This window comes from Sciurus carolinensis, chromosome 13 (genome assembly GCF_902686445.1).
Source record: "Sciurus carolinensis chromosome 13, mSciCar1.2, whole genome shotgun sequence".
In the NCBI taxonomy this organism is placed as follows: Eukaryota; Metazoa; Chordata; class Mammalia; order Rodentia; family Sciuridae; genus Sciurus; species Sciurus carolinensis.
Genome location: NC_062225.1, coordinates 17,757,371 through 17,781,669, shown reverse-complemented (window position 1 = coordinate 17,781,669; position 24,299 = coordinate 17,757,371). Strand labels below are relative to the sequence as shown.

Here is a 24,299-nt window from a genome sequence, read left to right as displayed (position 1 = left end):
TTCAATTTTTAGCACCACATAATATTTGAATAAAATAAAGGTCTATCAATATCTTCAAAATGAAAAAGAGAGGGAGGACTAGGGAAAGCTACTGTTAGGTATACTTTTTTATATAGTTAACAATATATGATAATGTTCTACATATTCAAAACACATGAATACAGATGGGGGAATATCAAAGGACACAGAAGCCTGCTTGGAAGGGACTCCTACTGGCCAAAAGAGGAATAAGGTGAGCATCACAATAGACAGCAATAAATTCTAAGTAATAAATTATAACCCACAGAGTAAAATTGTGAGTCTAGGTTGATAGTAAAAAAGTAAATAACGAGGTTGGGGCATAGTGGTACATGTCTATAATCCCAGCAATTTGGGAAGCTGAGGAAGGGAGATTTCAAGTTCAAAATCAATCTCAGCAACTTTTAGCAAGGCCCTAAGGACTTAGCAAAACTCTGTCTCAAAATATAACATAAAAAAAAAAGCTGGGGATGGGGCTCAGTGGTTAAGAAATCCTGGGTTCAAACCCTGGTACCAAAAAATAGAAAGAGAAGAAAATAATTCCTATGCTAAAATATCAATAAATATAGAAGAAGTTATGAAGTAAAAAAAAAAAAAAAAAACCACCTCTCTGGGCTGGGGGTGTGTCTCCATTGTAGATCACCTGCCTAGCATGTGTGAGGCATTGGGTTCGATTCCCAGCACCACATATAAATAAATAAAGATTCATCAACTAAACACACACACACACACACACACACACACACACACACACAATCACCTCTCTGCAATCATTACAACAAAAATGGGTTTAGGCAAGGAACATCCATGGATGCCAAAGGCAGAGGTAGGGATGACAGTGATGAGGAACAGAACACTTACATAGCCTCAATGTGTTTTTCCACAAATTACTTATTAACGAGGAAAGCAAAAACAATAGAACTATACAGTGGAGAAAACAGTAAACTTCATTAAGAACTTAACACTAACATGAATAATAAACAGCTATCACCTCTGGATATAAAACCCTGAGAAGGACACATCATTTACATAGTATTATAGCCAAAAATGCATACCTTGAATCTAACTATGAGAAAACAGACAAACACAAATTAAGAGAAATCCTCGACAATAACTGGCCTATAGTCTGCAAAAATGTCAATGCCATGAAAAGACTGAACAACTGTACCAGATAAAAGGTAGATTAAGAGAGCCAGGCATGGTGGCACACACATGTAATCCCAGTGGCTTGGAAGGCTGAGGCAGAAGGATTGTAAGTTTGAGGCCAGCCTTGGCAACTTAGCAAGATTTTGCCTCAAAATTAAAAATAAAAAGGTCTGGAGATCAGTGCGTGAAGTCCTGAGTTCAATCTCCAGAACTAATAAATAAAAAAATAAATTCTTATAAATGTGTTAACTACACTGTGACTTTATAAGAGAGTTCTTTCTTTTTTTAGGAAACAAACTGCTAAAGAGAACTAATACATTCGACCTACTCTCAAATGGTTTTGGGAAAAAATAGAGATAATGATAAAGCAAACATACAGAACATTCAAATTACTAAAACAGTGAATACAGATGAGTTTTCTGTAGATATGAAATTACTTCAAAATAAGTATAAAGTGGTTTTTGAAAGCCAAGAATAATATGTTTTCTCTTACATGGAAGTTAGAAAGGAAAAAGGAAAAGAAGGGGGGAAATCACATGAAAGCAAAGGGAGATCAGTAGATAGAGAAAAGGGAGGGAGGGAGAGAAAGGGGAAATTCTGGGGAATAATATTAGCCAAATTGTATTTTTACATCATATGCATGTGTGAATATGTAATAACAAATCTCGCCATTATGTATAATTATAAAGCACCAATAAAAAAAATGGAAAAAAGAAAGTGGATTCTAATGTAACATATATTACAATCATGTAATATATGTATGTTGTTCAACATCCAGTACTGTCCTATCAAAAATTTGTTTAAAAAGATGAATGAGGTAATAGACAACTTGCTCATTCTAACTATTGATATTTCATCCATTTCTGATAAATAACTTGGAAACCATCATTTCTAACATACCTGGTATCAATGTCAGCTGCCTGGATTGTGTTAAATAGCAATTCAGCAACACCAACTCCCTCAACGTTGATCAAGTGAGGCTGAAATAAAGCTTCTGGTGCTTCAAATCTCTCTCCCCCAACTTTAATAATGCGTCCATCTGGGAGCTAGAAACAAAGAATAATCAGGTAATAGTCTCAGCCAAATATTAAAATTTCCCAGAAAATTAGTATAATACTTGTGTTCTCCAGAAACATGCGTATCTTCTGTAACTAAAATCATTAAGAGCTATTAATTTTTTCTAAAACATATTTTTTGGGGAAAAAAGGTAAAATAAAATTAAATGTCTTCAGAGTCTTATCATTATTATCCTCTATTTTACATTTAAAAATGTATGTCATAGCTGGGCACGGTGGTGCATGCCTATAATCCCAGTTACTCAGGAGGCTGAGACAGGAGGATCACATTAGTTCAAAACCAGCCTCAGTAACTTAGTGAGGCCCTAAGCAACTTAGTGTGACCCTGTCTCAAAATAAAAATTTAAAAATGTGGGGCTGGGGATATAGCTCAGTTAGTACAGTGCTTGCCTTATATGCACAAGGCCCTGGGTTCAATCCCCAGCACCAAAAAAGAAAAAAAAAAAAAAAGTGCTGGGGATGTGGCTTAGTGGTTAAGCACACCTGGGTTCAATCCCTGGTACTAAAAAAAAAGAAAAAAAAAAAAAAAAAAAAAAGATATTTCATGCCCCCAAATATCAGGAATTTCTTGGAGAACTCATCAGTGCATGTGTGCATGACATTCCATCTGTGTGCCGCAAAGCATTAACAACTATGGTATCTCATTGAAGGTCTATGTTAATACTGATTATTTAGTAATTTCAATACATTTGTGATTTCATATTTTCACCATGTAGAATAAGAGAATAAACTTTAAAAAAAATTTTTTTTGGTATGGGGGATTGAACCCAGAAGTGCTTAACCACTGAGTAACATCCCTACCCCCTTTTTAAAAAAATATTTTGAGACAGGGTCTCACTAAGATGCTGAGGGCTTTACTAAGTTCCTAAGGATGGCCTCGAACTTGTGATCCTCCTGCCTGAGCCTCAAGTCACTGGGATTACAGGCATGTGCCACCATGCCTGGCTCACAATAAACATTTTTAGTAATTTTCTTTCACCTAATAACTACTCTGTGAAACTATTAATAATAATAATAACTATTATTATTTTGTGTTGTTGGGGAGGTACTAGTGATTGAATCCAGGGGCACTCTACCACTAAGTTATATACCCAACCCTTTTTACATTTTTTATTTTGAGACAAAGTCTCACCAAACTGCCTAGGCTGGCCTCAAACTTGTGAACCTCTTGCCTTAGCCTCCTAAAAAGGTGGGATCACAGGCACGCAACACCATGCCCAGCTTGGATATTATTTATTTTGCTATCTCAATACTTTATGTGTACTACTTCTGTCAAATAATTTAATCAAAAAACATTCATCATCAAAAAAGTGAACATTGATCTAGACTACTCTTTATAGGCTGTTTTGTTATATTCTATCAGGATATAGATTTTTTAAAAAACTGACAAATATAATTTTAGCTTAAACCAGTAAGATTTAAATAATAGATCCCATATCATAACGACCTGTGCAGAAAACTCTTAGTCACATCGTGTTTATATTTATATTTAATTAAATCAGAAACATGAAGTAGAAACTCTTATACCACAACTAACAACTTACTGGATTGACCAAAGCAATAAGCATGCTCATGTATGCTGGCATTAGATGCATTTCTATGTGATATCAGAATCTGCTTTACATTCATTATTTTCAACAATATACTTATTAATAAGTAAAAAATAAGTTTACAATTTATAATGTATATGTATAATTTTCTAATTATAATTTTATATTCAAATATGACAATGAAGCACAAAACATATTTCTTAAAACAGTGACTGTTGAAACTGTTTACAGATATGTGCAAAGAAATCACTCTTACCCTCACTTGTATCTGGTCCACACTTGTCTCTTTTTATTTATCCATCAGTTTACTGTTTTTACACTTGTATATATTTTTGCAACCTATCTCAAATTGTTTGGAAAAAAAGGGAAAATTTACATTTTTAGTTCTCTCATCATTTTGCCTTGTGCCACCTTCTTTCCAAACAATCCAGGTAAATGGTAAGTTAGAAACCTACAGAAATTGTCAGAGAAGGCTTCAGGAAAGAATCTCCAGGGTAAATCTGGAGATTTTTAAGTCATAAGGTGGATTTTATTGTGTATTTGGATTGGTATCATAACAAAAAAATTATAAATGTTTATGATTACTGTCAAAAATAACTATTTTAGGCTGGGGATATAACAAGGGGTACAGTGCTTGTCTAGCATGCACAAAACCCTAGTTCGAACCCCAGCATTGCAAAAACAAAACAAGCTAAAAAACTGATGAAGAAAACCCCTTAAACTGTTACCAAATAACCCACACCTGTTCAATTTAAACCACATCTATATTATATACTGGATATACTTACTGTATAAGATTCAACTAATACTGTAGTTTCTAAGGCCAGTTTCTGCTCCTGCTCAATATTGTATCCCACATAACACAGTTTTTCTTTAATCATGCGAACTGTTTCAAAATCAGCAGAATGGTTGAAGGCGTATCCTCTCAACAGAAGCAGCTGGTACAAAAAAAAAAAGCAGAAAGTTCATAACAGACCTAAATGAGTTCTACTCTGCAGAAGGTTTTAGTGTTCAAAAAATGCCACATCAATAGCAAATACAATGGCAGTGTACATCCTTGGCTCCTACTGAATATTTCAGAAGTGGGAATTTTATCTGCCTTAAGAGAATTTATGTTTCAGTTTCACACAGAGTAAAAAAATTAACAGTTCATGAATAATAATTTGGTAAAGTAGAAAAAAAAAGTTTTAAAAAAGAGTACTGTCTGTGTACTAATGTTTAGTGCTGATGAACAATCAAAACTACATTAAATGGGCTGGGGATATAGCTCAGTTGGTAGAGTGCTTGCCTCACAAGCAAAGGGCCCTGGGTTCAATCCCCGCACCACAAAAAAAAACAAACCAAAACAAGACAAAACTACATTAACGAATAAATATTATGTTAGTAGTAGACTACTGTGGCCTGCAATTTGCTCATTCTATCAATGCCATCTTTATAAAAATACCCCTAGGTCTTAGAAAGTTTTATCTCTAACTTTCAGTACCATGGCTGGTGCTACTGGCAGGGCAACAGAATTTGTTAAACAAGTAAATAAAAATTGTTGGGATACTTGAAAATAAAATATAGATAATTTGTATACTTCCTCCCTCACTCTGCTTTTTAGAGACGGGATCTGGCTATGTTGCTCAGGCTGGCCTTGAACTCCTAAGGGCAAGTGTTCCTCCTGCCTCAGCCCAAGCAGGTACAAATGTACCTACGAACGTGCCAGTGAACCTAGCTCTTTATTTCTTAGGTGATAGGAAAATTTTTTTGTTTGTTTTTTGGTACCAGGGATTGAACCCAGGGGGGCTTAACCACTAAGCCACGTCCCCAGCCCTTTTTTATATTTTATTGGATATAAGGCCTTGTTGAGTTGCTTAGGGCCTCACTAAGTTGCTAGGCTGAGTTTGAACTCATGATCCTCCTGCCTCAGCCTCCTGAGTCACTGGGATTACAGGCATGTGCCACCATGCCTGGCTAGGAAATATTTTTAAAGCAAAGTACCTAGAGAAAATAACAATAAGCATCATAAACACTACCGGACTTTGTGAAGTCCAGTTCCTTTTTGGAAAGAAACCTCCTAATCTTTGTGTTTATATTCAAAATAAGACCCACAGAAACTCTGCTGGTTACCTCAGAATTTAGACCTAGAATGAGTATTAAAATTCTCCTTAACTTAATCTCCCTACATGAAGAGGATTACTGTAAATGAGGTCAAAGGAACCCAATATCGTTAAGGTAAAGACTTAATGCAACTTATATTAATGCACAGTTAGCATTTCTCAATAGCAGTATTTTTATCAGTATACCAGAGATCATGTATGGAAATCTTATATGTATTTTTACATGAATAATGGGAAAACTGGGTAATATCTGATGGAGATTTACTAGAATCCTTATACATTGAATCTTATGTTAAATCAATAAACAAAATACAAAACTAGTTTCTATGGTAGTATCCTTTCACTTACCTTGATAAGATATCTGGTAATATCCCTCCCAGCAATATCCAATCTCCTGGTAAGATGAGGGAGAGAAAAACCTTCATACACTGGGCAAATGTGAGTTACACCATCTCCAGAATCCACCACTACACCAGTCAATAAACCTGCACAAGAACCAGGAGGTTTTAAATAAAAAGCCAAGTCAGAAAAATCAGAGATGACAAGTTTCAAATAAAGTATAGAAGTCAAATGAGAAAATTAACCAAACAGGAAAGGTCTAGGAGAAGACAGCATTTCTTTATTATTTACTTATTTTGCACGCTGTTTCTTTTTTTTTTTTTTTTTTTTTTTTTTGGGGGGGCGGTGCTGAGGATCAAACCCAGGGCCTTGTGCTTACAAGGCAAGCACTCTACCAACTGAGCTATCTCCCCAGCCCCCTGCACGCTGTTTCTAATACACAGACATTAAAGTTTTTTCTCTCTTGTGAGACTTTTAGTATAATCATGTCCCTTCCCAAGAAAATGGGAAGAATCAATCCCTCAGACCTAGGACTGAAAAACATAAATTATTAAAGCTCAGTACAACTCTTTATTTCTCTTTCCAATTTTAACTTTTTTTTAATGTACTGGGGACTGAACCTAGAAGCACTTTATCACTGAGTCACATCCCTGCCCCCTTCATTTATTTTTCATATTTCTCTGTTTTTTCAAAAAAAATTTTTTTTAAGTTGTCAATGGATCTTTTATTTTATTTATTTATATGTGATGCCCAGGGCCTCATTCAAGTCAGGAAAGCACTTTACCACTGAGCCAAAACTCTAGTCCCTGCCCCTTTTATTTTTGAAATAGGGTCTCACTAACTTGCTTAGGGCCTGACTAAGATGCTGAGACTGGCCTTGAACTTGCACAGCCTCCTGAGCTGCTGGGACTATAGGCATGACTGTGCCTGGCTCCAACACAGTACGGATCACTGACTTTCCTAAAAGTAAACTTTTCTAAAGTATCAGGGATAACTTTTATGAAAATCACTGTGATAATCATGAATATTGCACAAAACAAGAAGTTGATCCATCAATCTGTTGAAATCATGTAGTTCTTTATTATTTTCTGGACACATAATACATTTAAAACTGTGTTATTTTAGGAAATGCCTACCAATACTGGATGGCTAGAAATCTGAGAACAATTAAGATTTGACTAGCCAAAGCATTACTTCAATTATAGAAAAAATTTAAACCTAAATATGTATTTATAATTTTACTATTATTTTAATTATTTGCTTATCCCTGAATAGGCTCTCTCCCTCTTTCTTTTTCTTTCTTTTTTTTTTTTTTTTGGGGGGGGGGGGCAGGTACCAGGGATTGAACTCAGGGCACTCAACCACAAATCCACATCCCTAGCCCTATTTTGTATTTATTTAGAGAGAGGGTCTCAATGAGTTGCTTAGTGCCCTGCCATTGCTGAGGCTGGCTTTGAACTTGCCTCAGCAAGAAGATTGCAAGTTCGAGGTCAGTCATCCTCCTGCATCAGTCTCCTAAGACACTGGGATTACAGGTGTGTGCCACCATGCTGGGCTTCTTCCTCCTTATTAGTATAAATCTGCATGTGCTGCAGCATCTAATTGTTTTTTAATAAACTTATTACACTACTTCCATTTTTAAGTTGATATAATCTTTATTTTTTCCTGTGGTACTGGGGATTAAACCCAGCGGTATTCAATCACTGAGCTACATCCACAGGCCTTTTTATTTTTCATTTTGAGACATGGTCTCCCAAAGTTGCTTAGGACCTCACTAGGTTGCCAATGCTGGCCTCAAACTTGCAATCTTCCTGCCTCAACCTCCTAAGTGGCTGGGATTATAGGTGTGCACCATTGCGCCTGGCCTAAAAGTTATTTTCAAGAAATGAAATAAAATTACCTGGTTACAGACAAACACTCCCTCCCTTACAAAATAATAAGTGATTTTTTGACTCCTCCTTCAAAGAAAAAATTTCTCAAAGCTGAACTAAAATCACCCTAAGGACAGAGACCATGTCTTTTTCTCTGCTACATTCTCTGTACTAAATAGTGCGATACACACACACTACATTTAGTTAATAAATAAAGCTTCTTTAAAAATTTAGCCCCCAAGTATTTTCTATATGTAGTACAAAGGTATTTTTAAAACCCAAAGTGTATTCTTCCAACTTTTTACTAACCGATGAGTAAAATCAGATGCATTACCATAAAATTATAAAAGAACCAACCCAAGCAAAACACCTCATCAGTTCTTATACCTATGGCATATGTACTCTCATTAAGACTTGAAACTTAGCTCAGGTATTACCTTCTTCAGAAAGCTTCTTGGACAGGCTAAATCAAAATTATATTTCTGAATTTTTGTTTTCCCCATAAGTTCCTTGAGGGCATCTTTTACTTCAAATGCCTAAAAGGCTGTTGGCACATATTTGATAGCCCCATAAATTCTCAATATCTCTTGTTGAACTTATAAGTCCATCAAAATATAAAGGGCTCTCCCCACATGGCCAAAATCTGATTCTAAATAGACAAGAAGACAGATAATGGTAATACCAAGAGAACATAGTAGGTCTGAGACAGAACACCATAGGGACAAAAGGCAAATGCACTCCTGGGCCTTAACTCATGGCCTGACAGTCATTAAAAGATGGTATAATGTTTTATTCTCTGCTCTTCCACCTTAATTCCTAACTTGTTAGCTATTAAAAGCTTGGTATGTGCCTTACCCACTCCCTTCAAACAACCTTATCAGCTTCAGAGACCAGGTGCATCATTAGGGCCAAAACACTCTTGCCATGAATCTGACAACACTAAAGATTAAAAACCATTAAGGATTGGGCCCTTAAGTCCTCACTTGCCATGTTTGTGCTCTTTTCTGTTTCCCACCTATGTGTTCTCTTAACAGATAAGGCAACTCATCCTTATCACAAGACAGAGATGTTTATAGAGAATGTAGCATTAATATGAAAACCTGTCAAGACTCAGGATGACCGCCTGACAGTGCCTTCCTCAGAGTTAAAGTGCTCTCATAGGAAAAGAAAAACACACCTTTGAAAGGTACCTAAAGCCAATAATATTCCTAAACCTTAGCCCACCCACCCGCTCCACTCCGTGCCTGGTTGCAGAAGCTCTTTCACATGAATAAACCTCCCTGTGTTCCAGAGGCTGCCTGGCACTTTCAAGGTCCAATGGGATCCAGTGATCTTACTAGAAGTCTTAATACAAAACTTGCATCTATTTGTTCTCTCCCCTACGTTCCTTTCTAGGGTCACTAAGTCAATGTTCCAGTGTCTGCCAGTCTCTTCCATTAAATCCACCTCAAAAAAGAATGCACTCCCAAATGTCTATCTTTTCCCTTTTATTCAATCTGTTATATATCTCGACAAGTGTGATTTTAGGCTAACCTATTAGATGTATATGTGTGTGTGTATGTGTGTGTGTGTGTGTGTGTGTGTATTTTTAAATCTCAAGCCAACTGTGAAGACAAATTCCACTTTATTTTCTACTGCATAAAAAATTAAAATAGTTTAAGAGGGAACATCCTTTTTTTGGGTTGGGGATGTAGCTCAGGGGTACAGAACTTCCCCAGCATGCTTAAGGCCTTGGATTTTATCCCTAGCACTGCCTGCCCTTCACCAAAAATTGATCTCTTTTTACCTTAAATCCTCCTGTGCAGTAAAGCAAATAAAAGTATATGATATTTTACTTGAGAAATAATAGAAATTGTGAAAATATTTTGAAGTGTGGTATATAAATAATGTGATTTTCTGGGATTTATAACTTAATGAGGAATCAAATTTCTCCAGCATAAAATTAATGGTGAATTAATTTTTCTAACAGTTGAGTAACACCTACCTTGAGCATACAAAGTCAGAACTGCCTGGATGGCTACATATACACCAGAGAACTGGTAAGTTTCAAACATTACCTGAAAATACAGGGGGAAAAAAAGTTGTATTTACAAAGATGCATAATACATATTTATATGCTTTCTTCATGCTCATAGGATCAGCTGACACCAAAATAGAATCAACGGGACCTGAAAAGGGACTTGAAGAGTCTTCCATTCCAATCAGTTTCTCCCACCTCTATAAACTACTATCACAGAGCTCTGTCTCCAAGCATTTGTAAGTGCTACAAAACAAAGATTTCTGAGTATATTGTAGTTAATAGCTAATTAGTGTGAAAGCAAGCTTCCTAAACTTCAAATCTTGCCATTAAAAACAAAGTAGTAGGGCTGGGGATACAGTCTAGTAGTAGAGTGCTTGCCTAGCATGCAAGGGGACCCTGGGTCCAACTAATTCCTGCAAAACATACACACACACACACACACACACGCATGCACACAACCATGAAATAAAACGAGAAGGTAAAGACTTTTATGAACTGCTTTAACAAGATGGCAGGTGAAAACACTGCTTAGCTGTGGAGCGATAGTCCCATCTTGAACTAAGGCTGTAACTCCCCTCCCCGTGAACTACATAGGAGGGAGTTTCCGTCTGCCCTCTCTAGTCACACTCATTCTCTGCAGCCCAGGTTAGGTGGGAACATCCTGCATTTCTTTTGGTAATCTCTAGTGAGCACTCCCTGACTTGTAGGGCCAACTGTTACTATGAATATCTAGATACTTAGAAATTTTATAATAGATCATAATGAAAATTATATAGAATTTAAATTTTATAACTCTGAAATATATATTCATCAATTAAACAACTAAATATTCTGACTAGTATACTATTCCATCATCCTTTGAATAAACCTCCCTCCACAGGAAAGAAAATGGAAGAGTGATGCTATATATATGCACATACCAACTTGAAAATCTGTTAAAATTTATTTATATTTGTAAGACTATTCAAGTACTTGTGAGCTGAGGATGTGGCTCAGTGGTACAGTACTTGCCTAGCATGCACAAGGACCTGGGTTTGATCCCTAGCACCACCAAAAAAAAAAAAAAAAAAAAAAGGCGTTCAAAATTTAATACAAAAATTAGTGAACACCTAGTCTCCAGCTAGCCAGGAGGCTGCCAGCAGGAGGACCACTGAGCCTCTCCATCCAAAAAAAAAAAAAGTTTTCATTCAGACTTTTAAAATATTGTCTAAAAAAATAAAATATCATCTAACAGGAATTTCCTCTAGAACTTTTCCAAAAATTTCCTTCAACATCTAAACATATTCATAGAGTAAAACAAATTATGTCAAAAAATGGTTCATTTACATTGCATAGCAACTAGCAAGCTACTAAGATGTAGAAAACTATCAAAAAATTTCTACATCATATATAACAAAATGAAAGAGAAACCTGAAAAATTACTTTTCTAAATCATTAGAAATTCGTAGCTCTCGTGCTTTCTTTCCTCTCTGCTTACCTTACTAGCCTTTTCAGTTTCTGGCTGGATTCTCCTATCTCTCTGGTTCTTAGCCTTTTCACCACTGTCTACTCTCACTTTGGTGAAGAGTATGATCCTGAAGACTCTCAGGTTTATATCTCACGTCCCAGACTTTTCTCCTGTATTTGATCTTCTACCTACAGCTATATCTTTGACATTTTTGCTTTGATGTCTAATGAAAGCCTCAAATTTAACATATCAAAACTGAACTCCTGATCATTTGCCTTAAATCCTGTTCTACTTTTGTTTTTCCCACCCAACTTAGCTGATGGTAACTATGTCCTCCAGTTACTCAAGTCAACACCTTCTTGACTACCCACATCTTAAGCTCCAGAAAATTCTTTGCCCTTACCTTTGCCCTTACAGAATTTGATCACTTCTCACTTCTACTACTTTCCCTGATCCTAACCACCAGTATCTTTTGCTTTAATAATTGAAAAAGTCTCCAAACTAGTCTCTCTTCCACCTTTGCCTCCCTATGGTATACTCATAACACAACAGCCAAAGAAATCTGAATCTTAACACTTCTTTCCTGTAATTGTCCCTCATTTCACTCAGAGTAAAAGTCTAATTCCCTATTTCAGTCAACAAGGCAATAATGTTACTTATTCAATGTTATCTCTTTCTGTTCTTCCATCAACCATACTCTCCAATCATACTAGCTCCCTGGCTGATCCTCTAATATGCCAAAATGTTCCAACTTTAAGACCTTTACAGTGGCTACTCCTTGTTGCCTAGAAGGCTCTTTCCCCATATATCCTGGCCAACTCCTTTATCCAGTCTTTGTTTAAACATCACTTTCACGTGGACCTACTACCACAACCTATCTACAATTGCAACTGCCCACTCTACTTAACTAACTATGTATTTTTTCCTTCAGCATCAATTACCTCCTAACCAAAAGAAAAAAAGAAAAAAATTTTGGGCTGTTTTCCCCTGCTAAAATATAAACTTCACATCATCAGGATTTTGTTTATTAATCCCACTTAGAGTAATAAAGACTAGCATATACAGGTTAAGTATCCCTTATCTGAAATGCTTGGGACCAGAGTGTTTCAGATTTTGGAATATTCATGGACTTTACCAGTTGAGCATCCTAATGCAAAAATCCAAAGTCTAAAATGCTGCATAATTCAAAACTTCTTAAGGATCATGCCATGCTCAAAATGTTTTAGATTTGCTGGGGCTGTGGCTCAGTGGTGGAGCACATGCCTAGCAAGTGTGAGGCCCTGGGTTCAATTGTCAGCATCACATAAAAATAAATTAAAAAATAAACAAAGGGCCACTGACAACTAAAAAAAAATTTTTTTTTTTTTTTTTTTAAGTTTTAGACTTCAGATTAGGAATGCTCAAACTGTAGAAAATACAAAATAAGGATATTTTTATTCCCTTTATCAATAGGAACTACAGTAAGAAAAAAAATTTGATTTAACATAAAATCACAAAGACACACATATGCAAATCCCATCTAAAAACTTACCTCTACAATCTTCTCTCTGTTTTTGGTTGGATTCATAGGAGGTTCTGTGAGTAAGATTTTGCAATTTCTGGTATCTATGTTAAGTTTCTCTGGTCCAAAGGTATAATCCCACAGATGTTTCATGTCATCCCAATTTCGTACAATGCCATTTTCCATAGGATAGTTAACTTCTAACATTGATCGTAATTCACTTGCCTCATCACCAACCATAAGATCCTAGAAAATTATAATATCAAAGTTTTAAACCAGTCAAATTTTTATATATAGCAACTTCAAAAAATTATATTCCCAAGATATTTCAGAAAACTTGGGAATAATTAATTTTAGTCTTTTTGGCACTTGCAGATAGTTTTTATTCCACAAGTTAAATCTTTAAAAACAATGTCTTGCAAAGTTTAATCATGGATAATAAACTTTAATGTACTACATGGGTTAAATCAATAAATTGACCTTACCTTTAATATATATGTTTCCAAAAGAAGAACATTAGCACAAATAAACCCCATATTTTCATATTTTGGAGGGTTTTGTATGAGGTTTCATCTGTTTCTTTTGCTCAAATGTTCAAAAAATAAGTCCTGTGATATGTGAAATAGCACATCAGGGAAAAAAAAACTTATAGAAAAATGCTCAATGCATGCAGCGAATTTTTTTGTACTAAATATCAAAATGATAAATGTTAAGTACTACAAAACATAATTTTGAAAGAAGCAAAAATAAAATGATTATTGCTCTACAGTAATGCATATATGTACCAATTAACTTGTAAATTTCACAAACTTCTCTCCAGATGTCTGAATTAAAATTTAAATTAAGTTCCTACATATACCTTATCAAGATGAATGTAAAATTTGTAGCAATATGAAAACTTAAACACATAAGGAAACAACTCATTTTTAAAAATGATCTCAAGGGCAACATTTTCAATCTTAAAGTATACTAGAAATCTATGCTATCACAGAGGAAGCATAATACTCACAACTCTTGTCTCCAATGAATGCATATTTAAGATGACCCACATTTGAAAAATCTAACTTTGTATAATAAGGCTAACAATGTCCTAGAATCAAAACTAATTTTAACTTATTTAGGTATGTGAGATGTTAATATTAATTTTTATATATGCTGTTGAATTCAATTTAGAAAAGCAATATCAGAAAGTTACTAATCATTTAATACAAGTTCAGAATACGGGGAAAAGAAGAAAAGCAGCAGAAAAGTTAACATGAGATGATTTAAAATAGAGCTTTGAGGGCTGGGGTTGTGGCTCAGTAGTACAGTGTTTGCCTAACATGTGAGGCACTGGGTTTGATTCTCAGTACTGCATATAAAAAAGTTTAAAAAAAAAAAAAAGAGCTTTGAAAAATATGAGTATTACAATTAAAAATATTAGATGTAAAACCAAGGTAAAGAACCTATTAAAAAATAAACTAGGGGCTGGGGATATATCTCAGTTGGTAAGAGTGCCTGCCTGCCTTGCTCACGCAAGGTCCTGGGTTCAATTCCCAGCACCACACACAAAAAAAAAAGAAAAAAGAAAAAAAGAAACTGATTTCTGAAAGATCCATTAATGCAACACCAAAAGGGAAACAAAGTGAAAGCATACTATGGATGCTCATTCAAACTTTATGCTGCAACCAATTTCTTATAAAGTTAATTTTCCTGCAACTTAATATTCAAATTTCTTAACTACTAACTAGAATCTTCAGGGGAAGAAAATGCAAAACTAAAAATTCTGTGTTTGTGAACTCTAACCAATGGCATATGTTGAAGCATTTAGGGGAAAAGTATACTTATGGATAGACATGTGATAAATCAGTAAATATACATTAAGATCAGAATTCAGGTGACAGGTATATGAGTTTCACTGTAAAATTCTTTTTGACACTGCAGCCAGGTGTGGTGGTACAGTCCTGTCATCTCAGGGACTCAGGAGGTTCAGGCAGGAGAATCACAAGTTTGAGGCCAGCCTCAGCAATTTAGTAAGGCCCTCAGCACTAGCAAGACCTCATCTCAAAAAAAAAAAAGGAAAAAAAATTAAAAAGGCCAGGAATGTAGGTCAGTGGTAAAATGTCCCTAGATTCAATTCCCAGTTAAAAAAAAAAAAAAAAAGAAAAGATCTTTTGACATTGTTCATGTTCTCAAACACTGTTTAATAAAATGTTAGGGAAAAAATCTATACATACAAGCACGTATATTATTTTTGGTTGTTAACAATACCTACTTTTGTTACTTACTTTCCTCTATAACAAATATACTTTCCTTGTGTTATATAATCAATTAGATAATTAGTTGTTTTATATTAGCTGGTTTATAATCACTATTATTTCAACCACTTGGAATAAGTCTGATATGATTTCAACAGAATACTTAATTTTTACTCCATGCAACAACAGGAGCTTAAATATGTCTGACCTAATGCCAACTAAAAATAAAAGTCTGTTCATGGGCTGAAGTTGTAGCTCAGTGGTGAAGTGCCTGACCAGCATGTGTGAGGCACTGGGTTCAATTCTCAGCACTGCATACAAATCAGTAATATATAAATAAATAAAATACAGGTTCATCAAAAAATGTAATTCAAAACTAATAATAAAAAAAGTCTATTCATGTATATACTTCTACAACCACACACACAATAAAGAATTAAATGAGGGCTGGGGAGAAAGCTCAGTTGGTAGAGTGCCTGCCTAAGACCCTGGGTTCGACCCCCAGTGCCGCAAAAAAAAAAAAAAAAGAATTAAGTGAAAAAAATATTTGGCACTGAGTGTCCTCAGCCCTCTCTAAATATAAAGGACATTTTAAATGGGAGAAAAGAAGTATTAGTTTATTTGAAAAAATGCAAAATTTCTTGAGTAAAAATTCAAAGCTATGTGTGGGGCGTAAGTTTATAATCCCAGCTACTTCAGAGCCTAAGGCAGGTGAATACTAAGTTAAAGCCAGCATGGGCAACTTAGTAAAACACCGTCTCAAAATAAAAAATAAAAAGGATGGGGAGGGTCAGGGACATAGCCCAGAGGCAGAATGCTTGCCTAGCATGTGCCAGGCCCTGGGTTCAATCCCCAGCACTGAAAAAAAAAAAAAAGGGGGGGGGGAATGTAGCTAGGTGGTAGAGAGAGCGTTTGGGTTCATGCTCTAGTACTGAAAAACAAAAAACAAAAATCTTAGAACAAACCATGCTGGTAGCACATGCCTATAATGCCAGCTACTTGGGAGTCTGAGGAAGGAAAATGGAGAATTTGAAGTCAGTCTAGCAATTTAGTGAAACCCTCTTTCTATCAAAATAAAATAAAATAAGTAAAAACCTAGAACATATAATCTTCCTTAGTACCCTTCAACTTTTAAAAGTCAAAAATGTGCTAAGTGAGATGGCACATGCCCATAATCCCAGTAACTTGGTTGGCTGATGAGGAGGATCACAAGTTCAAGGACAGCCTTGGCGACTTAGCAAGATCTTGCTCAAAATAAAATATGCTTTTAAAAAAGGATTGGAGATACAGCTCAGTGGTAAAGCACCCCTGGATTCAACCCCCAGTACTGGGGCAGGGGTGGGGAAAGATGTGTTCAGTAACTTGCCCTTATCTCAGAACAAAGTTATAAACAATCAGAGCAGCCTTCAGATTTTACCAATTGCTCCACAACCATCACCTTTTACTTGAAAGAAAAAGAAATCAAAGTAACTTTCTGGGACATTGTTTCAAAGGCATCTACACTTTACCAAAAGCAGATAACATAGATTACATATCTGTCAAATATCACTGTGAACAATGTCACTTCGATTAGAAAACAGAACAAATACAAGCTTAAAACCACAATTACAGCCCTAGATAGAAATCCTGCTTAAAAGAATTATTCAATTAAGCCTATCCTATTCTCTACTCTTTTCAAGATTTTTTTCAGGATTTAAAGATAAGCACATGACTTTTATTTAGGAAAAATAGATGAATATTCACTTTTAAATGTTTTTGTCTATTTGAAACGAATTTTCACAAAGTTACTGCTATTAATTAAAATATATAATTAAAAATACCTGATATTAATTAAAAATTAAAAATAATCAGGTATTAAAAATACCTGATATTAATCTTTGTCAAAGTAGCTAACAAACATTATACTAAAAACAAACCCAAAAATATCTACAAAAAAAAGAAGCATTTAGACTATTACAGAAAAATATAATGAGTCAAATATCTGAGATAGGCCCAGAAAGCTTCTAGGTGAAAAGAAAAAGGCACCATACAATGGTATCTACTTGGGAGTGGGGGGAATTTTGTTTGTGGGGAAGCCTTACAGGCGCTTTACCTTTTCCTTATTATCCTCAAATAATATGGTCAAATCTACTTATCTGTAAGGATGATATGTGAAACAAGTCATTCTTTTATTTCTCTTTTTCCACTTATGATTCATTTGCATATCAAAATTTTACTTACTTTATTAAGTACATATATGATACCACACTGAATGCAAATATACACACACAAGGTATGATAGGTAATGTTTACTTTAACATCAGTAAATAAAATGAATTTATCCAAATGTAACAACTTCACCCCAATTTCCTGGATCACACTGATCCTATATAAAGCCTTGGTTTCTAACATTATGCATACCACATTCATTTTAATTATCACATTCATCTACAGAAAAACAAGGAAAACAATTCAAAACTATGTTAGTAATTAGTGCTTGTTTGGTCCATTGTATGCAATCAGGAAAGTATAGGACTTAAATTAGTTGCTACCAAATTGAAGCAATGAAAAAAGGTTAAAAATTAAAGTACTTAAAATAAAAATATGGAATTACCCCCCTCCCCAATACTAAAGGGACACAAAACAACAACTACTGTCCCACCAAGCAAAAGTGGAAAACAAACAGCATGTGTGTAACCTCACTTACCATCTTTTTGTTATTCTACTTCAACAGGTCAAGAAAGGTGAAGAAAGAGAAGGTAGAAGTAAAGTCAGAAAAGGCCTAAATAAAATCCTCACTGAAATTTTTAAACATACAAGCAACAGAGACAAATTAGGTTGTGGTCAGATGCAGTACTACTATATTTTATGGAGTTAATAATTAGGGCCAAATTAACAAGGACAGTTATTACTCCTGAATGAAAATTAACTAAACAAATGATTTAAATTTCCATTTTTTTTTAGTCTACCATCACATTTTAGCTAACAAGACACACAAGTATAAGTCTATCTACAAAGCACAGAAATTCCAAAAAGTGGTTTCTTTAATTCATTACTGAATTTAAGAACTTTAAGGAATATAAATGACAATAGCAAGGTATAGCTGAGTAGGGAGAGAGGTAGACAGTCGGGGTTTTTTGTTCAAGCTCTAATATTCAAATTAAATTTGACACAGGTCTCTTTGTTTTTTATTAGGAAAAAAACACTTCAACTTAAAAGGTTTAAAAAGACTGAGCAGAGTGAAAAGAACCAAGCCAAAAGAACACAGAACCATGTTAGTAAATGCTAGGGAATTCCCTGGCAAAAATGTCTTATCAGAATATCGACAAGTTCAATTTCTATCACTTGTCCTTAAAAAGCAAGAAAGTGGGCCTGAAGAGATGTGTAATTATTTATGCCTAAGTTGGAGAATAAAAATGGTTATACACAATGTATCTTTATGCCTCAAAAATTTATTGTCCATAAAGAATATAAAAAAGACAGATACTAAATTAAAAAAAGTATTACTTTGAAACAGCAGTTTGTCCTTACCACTATTTTTAGCTAAATTTCAAGTTGAAGTTCATTTACAATAGAGGTCAACTAGAATGGAAGGGGTTCACAAAAAGAGAATGAGAAAGCCCACATATTTCCCCCAAGAAAAGACCCTTTTCCAAAAAGCCTTATACTGACTGTGCCATTTTAATTTTTGTAACATAACAGAGATCAGAATTTACTACCTTGTCTTTAAAAAATTAACACAGGACCTAAGGTTCAGTTTGTATTTTTATTCATTGTATAACTCAATTCTCTAGTCTCAACAGCAGAGACCTACCAAGTAGCAAATCTCTACCGCCTATTATCGCCTCCCTAGATATTTTGCACAAATGTCCCAAGAGGTTCACCCTCATATTTCAAAAGACTCATGACCTAACTGTTCACTGAGTCTTGCTAGGCTGTCCCAAAAGGATCAACAATACTAGTGTGTTCACAAAGGATTCACTAAAAGAACCCTTCAATTCTACTGCATTCTGTATAATTTAATCCCTAGGCCACCTGCAGAATTTAAATTCGCCTGGTGACCTTTCTAGTTCTGTTCTAGTTCTTTCTTTCTTCTAAGATAATGTAACTCCTACTTGATTTTTAATCCTCTGAGAGAAAAATCTCTCATCCTTCATGTGGAGTCTCTCTCTAGTGGTTAGTATAGCGAGTAGGCAATGACAACTGTGCTTCCTCTCCTTATGGTGCTATAAATACTGCAAGGCCAAATGATTTGCACAGCTTCCTCCAGCACATTAGGGAAATAAGTTGTTTTATTAGTGAAAAGAGGAACCAATGAGATTTACATTTTGTGTTTTCCTAACTATATAAAAAAAAGTATGGGGATATGACCAGGAAAACATGAGGGGAAAAAGAATAAGTCCCAAAGAGACACTAAGATATAATGACAAATATATAAAATTGAAAGACATAAAATTACCAGGCTGATTCCTTTTAAAAATTAAATTATGTAATGACTTTAAGTCACCAGTATTATTTTGTATCAATGTGAAAACTTAAGTATCATACTCTACAAACTAATGGCATCAAGCCATAAAAAAAATAACATCAGCTTTTGTGCTTTTGTTCAGGTATTAATATAAATAAAAAATATGAGGAATTCTTCCCTCAACCTTTGCTTTTCATAGCATCATATTTTAAAACAACTTAACTCAAAAAACGCCTCACAGGTCTTGATGTCATTTTAACAATAAATAAAACATTACCTTGATTTCAATGTTTCCCACTTTGGTGGTTGATCTGATAATAGGTCTTCCAACCAAAGCTGGGAAGATGTGTTCTGGAAAGTTAGAGCCTGCATATCCACACTTCACAAACTGGAAGGAAATAGTAAAAGCAGGTTAGGGTCAAGGTATTTACTATATTCATCTAAAAACATTACCCAAAAAACACCTTTTGTATTTACACATTATTTTAAACTTTCAGTGCTTTCAGATCACCCATTCTATTTCCAGCAGCATCTCCTTTCATGTCCTGCATGGCAATACTTCCCAAATTCATGCTTATTTACCAATTAATTGCTTAATCAGTGTTTAAAAGCTCCCACTAAGGGGAAAGCCCCACAAGAGCAGGGAGCTAAGAACATTTCATGCTGGAACCTGATGTTTAAAGAGGCCCTGGCACACAGTGATCATTCAAGTAATATCGAGGTATGAACAAATCATCTCTAAAATAAGAAAACCAAATGGCATCTGGACTAGTATCAGGTGAAAATAAACATCTATTAGGCATTTTTGGCTATTTATATTTTTACACTTAGGTAAATATATTTAGTAATGTCATGTAACATAATTTCAGGCTGGGGTGTGGTAGAGTACTTGCCTACCTAACATATGCAAAGCCCTGAGTTTAATCTCCAGCACCACGCATATGCAAAAAAAGCACTATAGGCTCACATTCATATAGTGTCCTTCTCCATGGGCACATCACTAATTCTAATGTTTCTATTTTATATACAAGAAACTGATATTTCAGGAGATTTAACAATTACAGCAAAACTTAGAACCAAGGATTTTTGTCAACACTTTTTTTTTGGTACTGGGGATCGAACTCAGGGCCTTATGCTTGCGAAGCAAGCACTCTACCAGCTGAGCTATCTCCCCAGCCCAGAACCAAGGATTTTTAATACTGATAATATATTTTTCAAGAGCAGACACTGTAAAAAAAAAGACAATTAAAAATTATACAGTGTGGGGCTGGGCTTCTAGCTCAGTGTTACAGTGCTTGCTTAGCACATGTGAGGCTCAGGGTTCAATTCTCAGCACCACATTAAAAAAAATAAATAATAGATAAGATAAAGGTATTTAAAATAAGAGCACTATACTTGAAAAAAAATTACAGGGTGTGACAGTGCATACCTGGAATCCCAGCTACTCAGAGAGGCTGAGGCAGGAAGATTCCAAATTGAAGGCCAGGCTGGGAAACCTAATGAGACTGTCTCAAAATAAAAAGGGCTGGGAATATAGCTCTGTGGCAGAGTGCCCCTGGCTTCAACTTCCAGTACCACAAAAACAGAAAGAGAAAATAAAACAAAACTTCAGGGTGGGAGAAGGAAGCTATCTTAAGAAAGGAAATATAGCTAGGCATGGCGGCACACACCTATAATCCCAGTGGCTCAGGTGTCTGAGGTAGGAGAATCCGAAGTTCAAAGGCAGCCTCAGCAATTCAGCAAGACCCTAAGCAACTTAGTGAGACTGTCTCAAAATAAAAAATTAAAAGAACTGAAGATGTGGTTCAGTGGTTAAGTACCCCTGGGTTCAACCCCTGGTATGGGGGGCGGGGAGAGGGGAAATGTAGCCAAGCAAGGTAGTATATACCTGTAATGGCAGCAACTCAGGAGGCTGAGGCAGGAGGATCTTAAGTTTGAGACCACCCTCAGCAACTGAGCAAGGCCCTAAACAATCTAGCAAGACCCTGTCTCAAAATAAAAATAAAAAGGATTGGGGATGTGACTCAGAAGTAGCATATCCCTGGGTTCAATCCTTGGTACAAAAAAATAAAACACACACACACACACGAATTATATCTGTACTGAAAATGACACTTTTTCTTGTCATTATTCCCTAAACAATTCAGTATAACAAGTATTTACATAACATTTATAATGTATTAGTCTAGAAGTGATTTAAAGTATACAGGATATTTGGAAGTCCTATGCAAATATCAAGCCATTTTATGTAAGGGTCCTTAGCATGCAGGGGAGAGAGGGAAGGAAGGAGAAAGGGAGGCGGAAAAAGGATGGGGAGAGGAAGAGTGAGAGGAAGAGGAAGAGTGTGGGTGTGTCTATTCCCCGAAACTAATTACCTGTGGATACCCAGCGATGGCTATATATATATATAACATTCAGAAAGAATCTATTGTAATTCAGCACCAAGCACCATATACTTTTCAATTAGGATGAAAAGACAGTATCTGGATATGATACACAACAGTAATAATACAAAGGTGGGAAGATAATATTAATGTACACAGTGACAGGAAGCAACTATGTACAGGAATTGTTTTGCTTGATAGGGTAAAATTTGGAAACATCTTGAACACACAACTTTTGACTAGCCCTCCAAAATTAAAAAATCTTCAAATGTCTCTACAGCAACCTGTTGAAAATGATGATGAACCACATTTAATTATAAATAGCCTGGAACATTCTGCCATTACAATTTTATTTGTCTTTTAAATGTTAAAATTATGATTCAAACAGATTGAAATTTTATGAAAAAATCTGTCTGAAATTAGGAAGTTTCATATTCCCAATATCACCTTAACTCCTGTCCTTGTAGCTTATATTCAATTTAAGAGTCTAAATAAAACACTATTCATATGCTTTCTGCTAAACCCACAAAACCTAGTCCTAATCAGTTTACCATTAAGCCATCAAAGACAGGGCATTTTTCAGATACAGGTACCCATTTGTGAAAGTATAATACTGTACAATTCTTATGGATCACGTTTCAAGGCCAAAGTTAATGTGATATGAGGGCATATGTAATAAATAGGTAACCTGCTCACTCACATCCACCTTCTCACTTGACAGTGGTTGATAATGAAGAACATACTTTCCATCTCAAAGAAGTGTTAAGCAAAATTCAGGAGTACTTACTCACTTTTCCACGTATTCTTAAGTAATTTATTAATGTGACCAAGGATGATTTGAAGGAACAAATACCACAGAGGAAAACAATATGTAACAATTTTTAGTAGTATGTTCAAATAAAAAAAAAATACACAAAATCTCTCCTAAATCACAAACTCTCTTTCGTCCTTAAATCAAAATCGATTCACCTGATCAGGAAAAAAAAAAAAAAAACGATATGGGAAGGTAGAAAAAGTGTTATAGTTACCCCAACCCAAAATTTACTTTCACTATAAATAAAATGTGGGCCTCCTGGTACTTACCAAAAGTTGGGTCCTTACATTAACTGTACAGAAAAAAGAGGCAGATTAAACCTATCCGGGCTGGGGAGATAGCTCAGTTGGTAGAGAGTTTGCCTCACAAGCACAAGGCCCTGGGTTCAATCCCCAGCACAGCAAAAAAAAAAAAAAAACCTATCCTATATCCATCATTGCTCAGGCCCTGTCCTGTGCCTGGTCTGTACTGTGAATGGGGAAGCCACAGAGTTGAGAAAAAATAATTAAGTTATAATCCCCAGCCAGAAGTCAGTCATAATTTACACATAAACCCCAAATATAGAAAATAAACACTGCTCAAAATTCTTACATTTCAACTCAAAGTAATGAACAAATGGGTGGGTCAAAAGTACCTATTCACCTGGCTAAAAATGCTCACTTCCATGGGTATAAATGTTCTCAAAGAATATTAGACAATGAATGACTGAGAAGAACATCTATAAGTTAAAAGGGTTGTTTTCTGCATACTAATGTAAACATATGATTTTATTAAATGAGAAATCACAACAGAAGTTAAGGTGGGAGGAGGAGCCTTGGACAGAGCATAAGTGAAACCCAGGGACACAGAAGAGACTCCTAAGATTGACATGTCTACCCCCTCATTCAGAGCTACATACACACAGTGGAAACACAAAACATGACATAGTGGTAAACATGCCAGTACTTTCTTGTAGTAACTGTTCAGATGGGAAGTTCATCTGAAAATTCTTGAGTCCATTTCATGTGACAAAATTTGTCAAATACATCAACACAAAAACTGAGATTCCTGAAACTACAGAAACAAATGTGAACTCATTTTAACTGCTCTACAAAAAAAAAAGAAAAGAAAATTTGGCTTTTCAAATTAAAGATATCAATCACTTACTAATAAAACTATATAAGAAGTAGCTTACTGGAAGCAGATGCTATCTTAGAATTCATAGCTAGCATTCCCAAAGGGTATTTGGATACTTCATCAAAATAGCAGAAAATGTACTACTTCACATTATTTCAAAAGTGAATGCATGAATAGTTCATAAGAAAATAATTTAATAATCCACTTGTCAATAATACAATCTGCCTATTC

The 24,299-nt window shown here is 35.2% G+C and overlaps 1 protein-coding gene and 1 pseudogene across 2 annotated transcripts in view; one reads left to right on the top strand and one right to left on the bottom strand.

The window, feature by feature from the left end:
- The window catches only part of Actr2 (actin related protein 2), a 39,717-nt gene that overhangs the window by 10,503 nt on the left and 4,915 nt on the right, over nt 1–24,299 (bottom strand). Inside the window, exons 2-8 of one of the 2 annotated variants that reach the window (XM_047522970.1) lie at nt 20,032–20,142; nt 17,994–18,008; nt 13,101–13,316; nt 10,087–10,159; nt 6,241–6,377; nt 4,579–4,728; nt 2,065–2,210 (exon numbers count right to left, since the gene is read on the bottom strand). In XM_047522970.1, the coding sequence (XP_047378926.1) occupies nt 2,065–2,210; nt 4,579–4,728; nt 6,241–6,377; nt 10,087–10,159; nt 13,101–13,316; nt 17,994–18,008; nt 20,032–20,142 (848 nt within the window). The remainder of the gene's footprint in view (nt 1–2,064; nt 2,211–4,578; nt 4,729–6,240; nt 6,378–10,086; nt 10,160–13,100; nt 13,317–17,993; nt 18,009–20,031; nt 20,143–24,299) is intronic. The other variant, XM_047522971.1, reaches the window with a different exon arrangement.
- Nucleotides 23,205–23,293, top strand: LOC124963751 (uncharacterized; annotated as a pseudogene).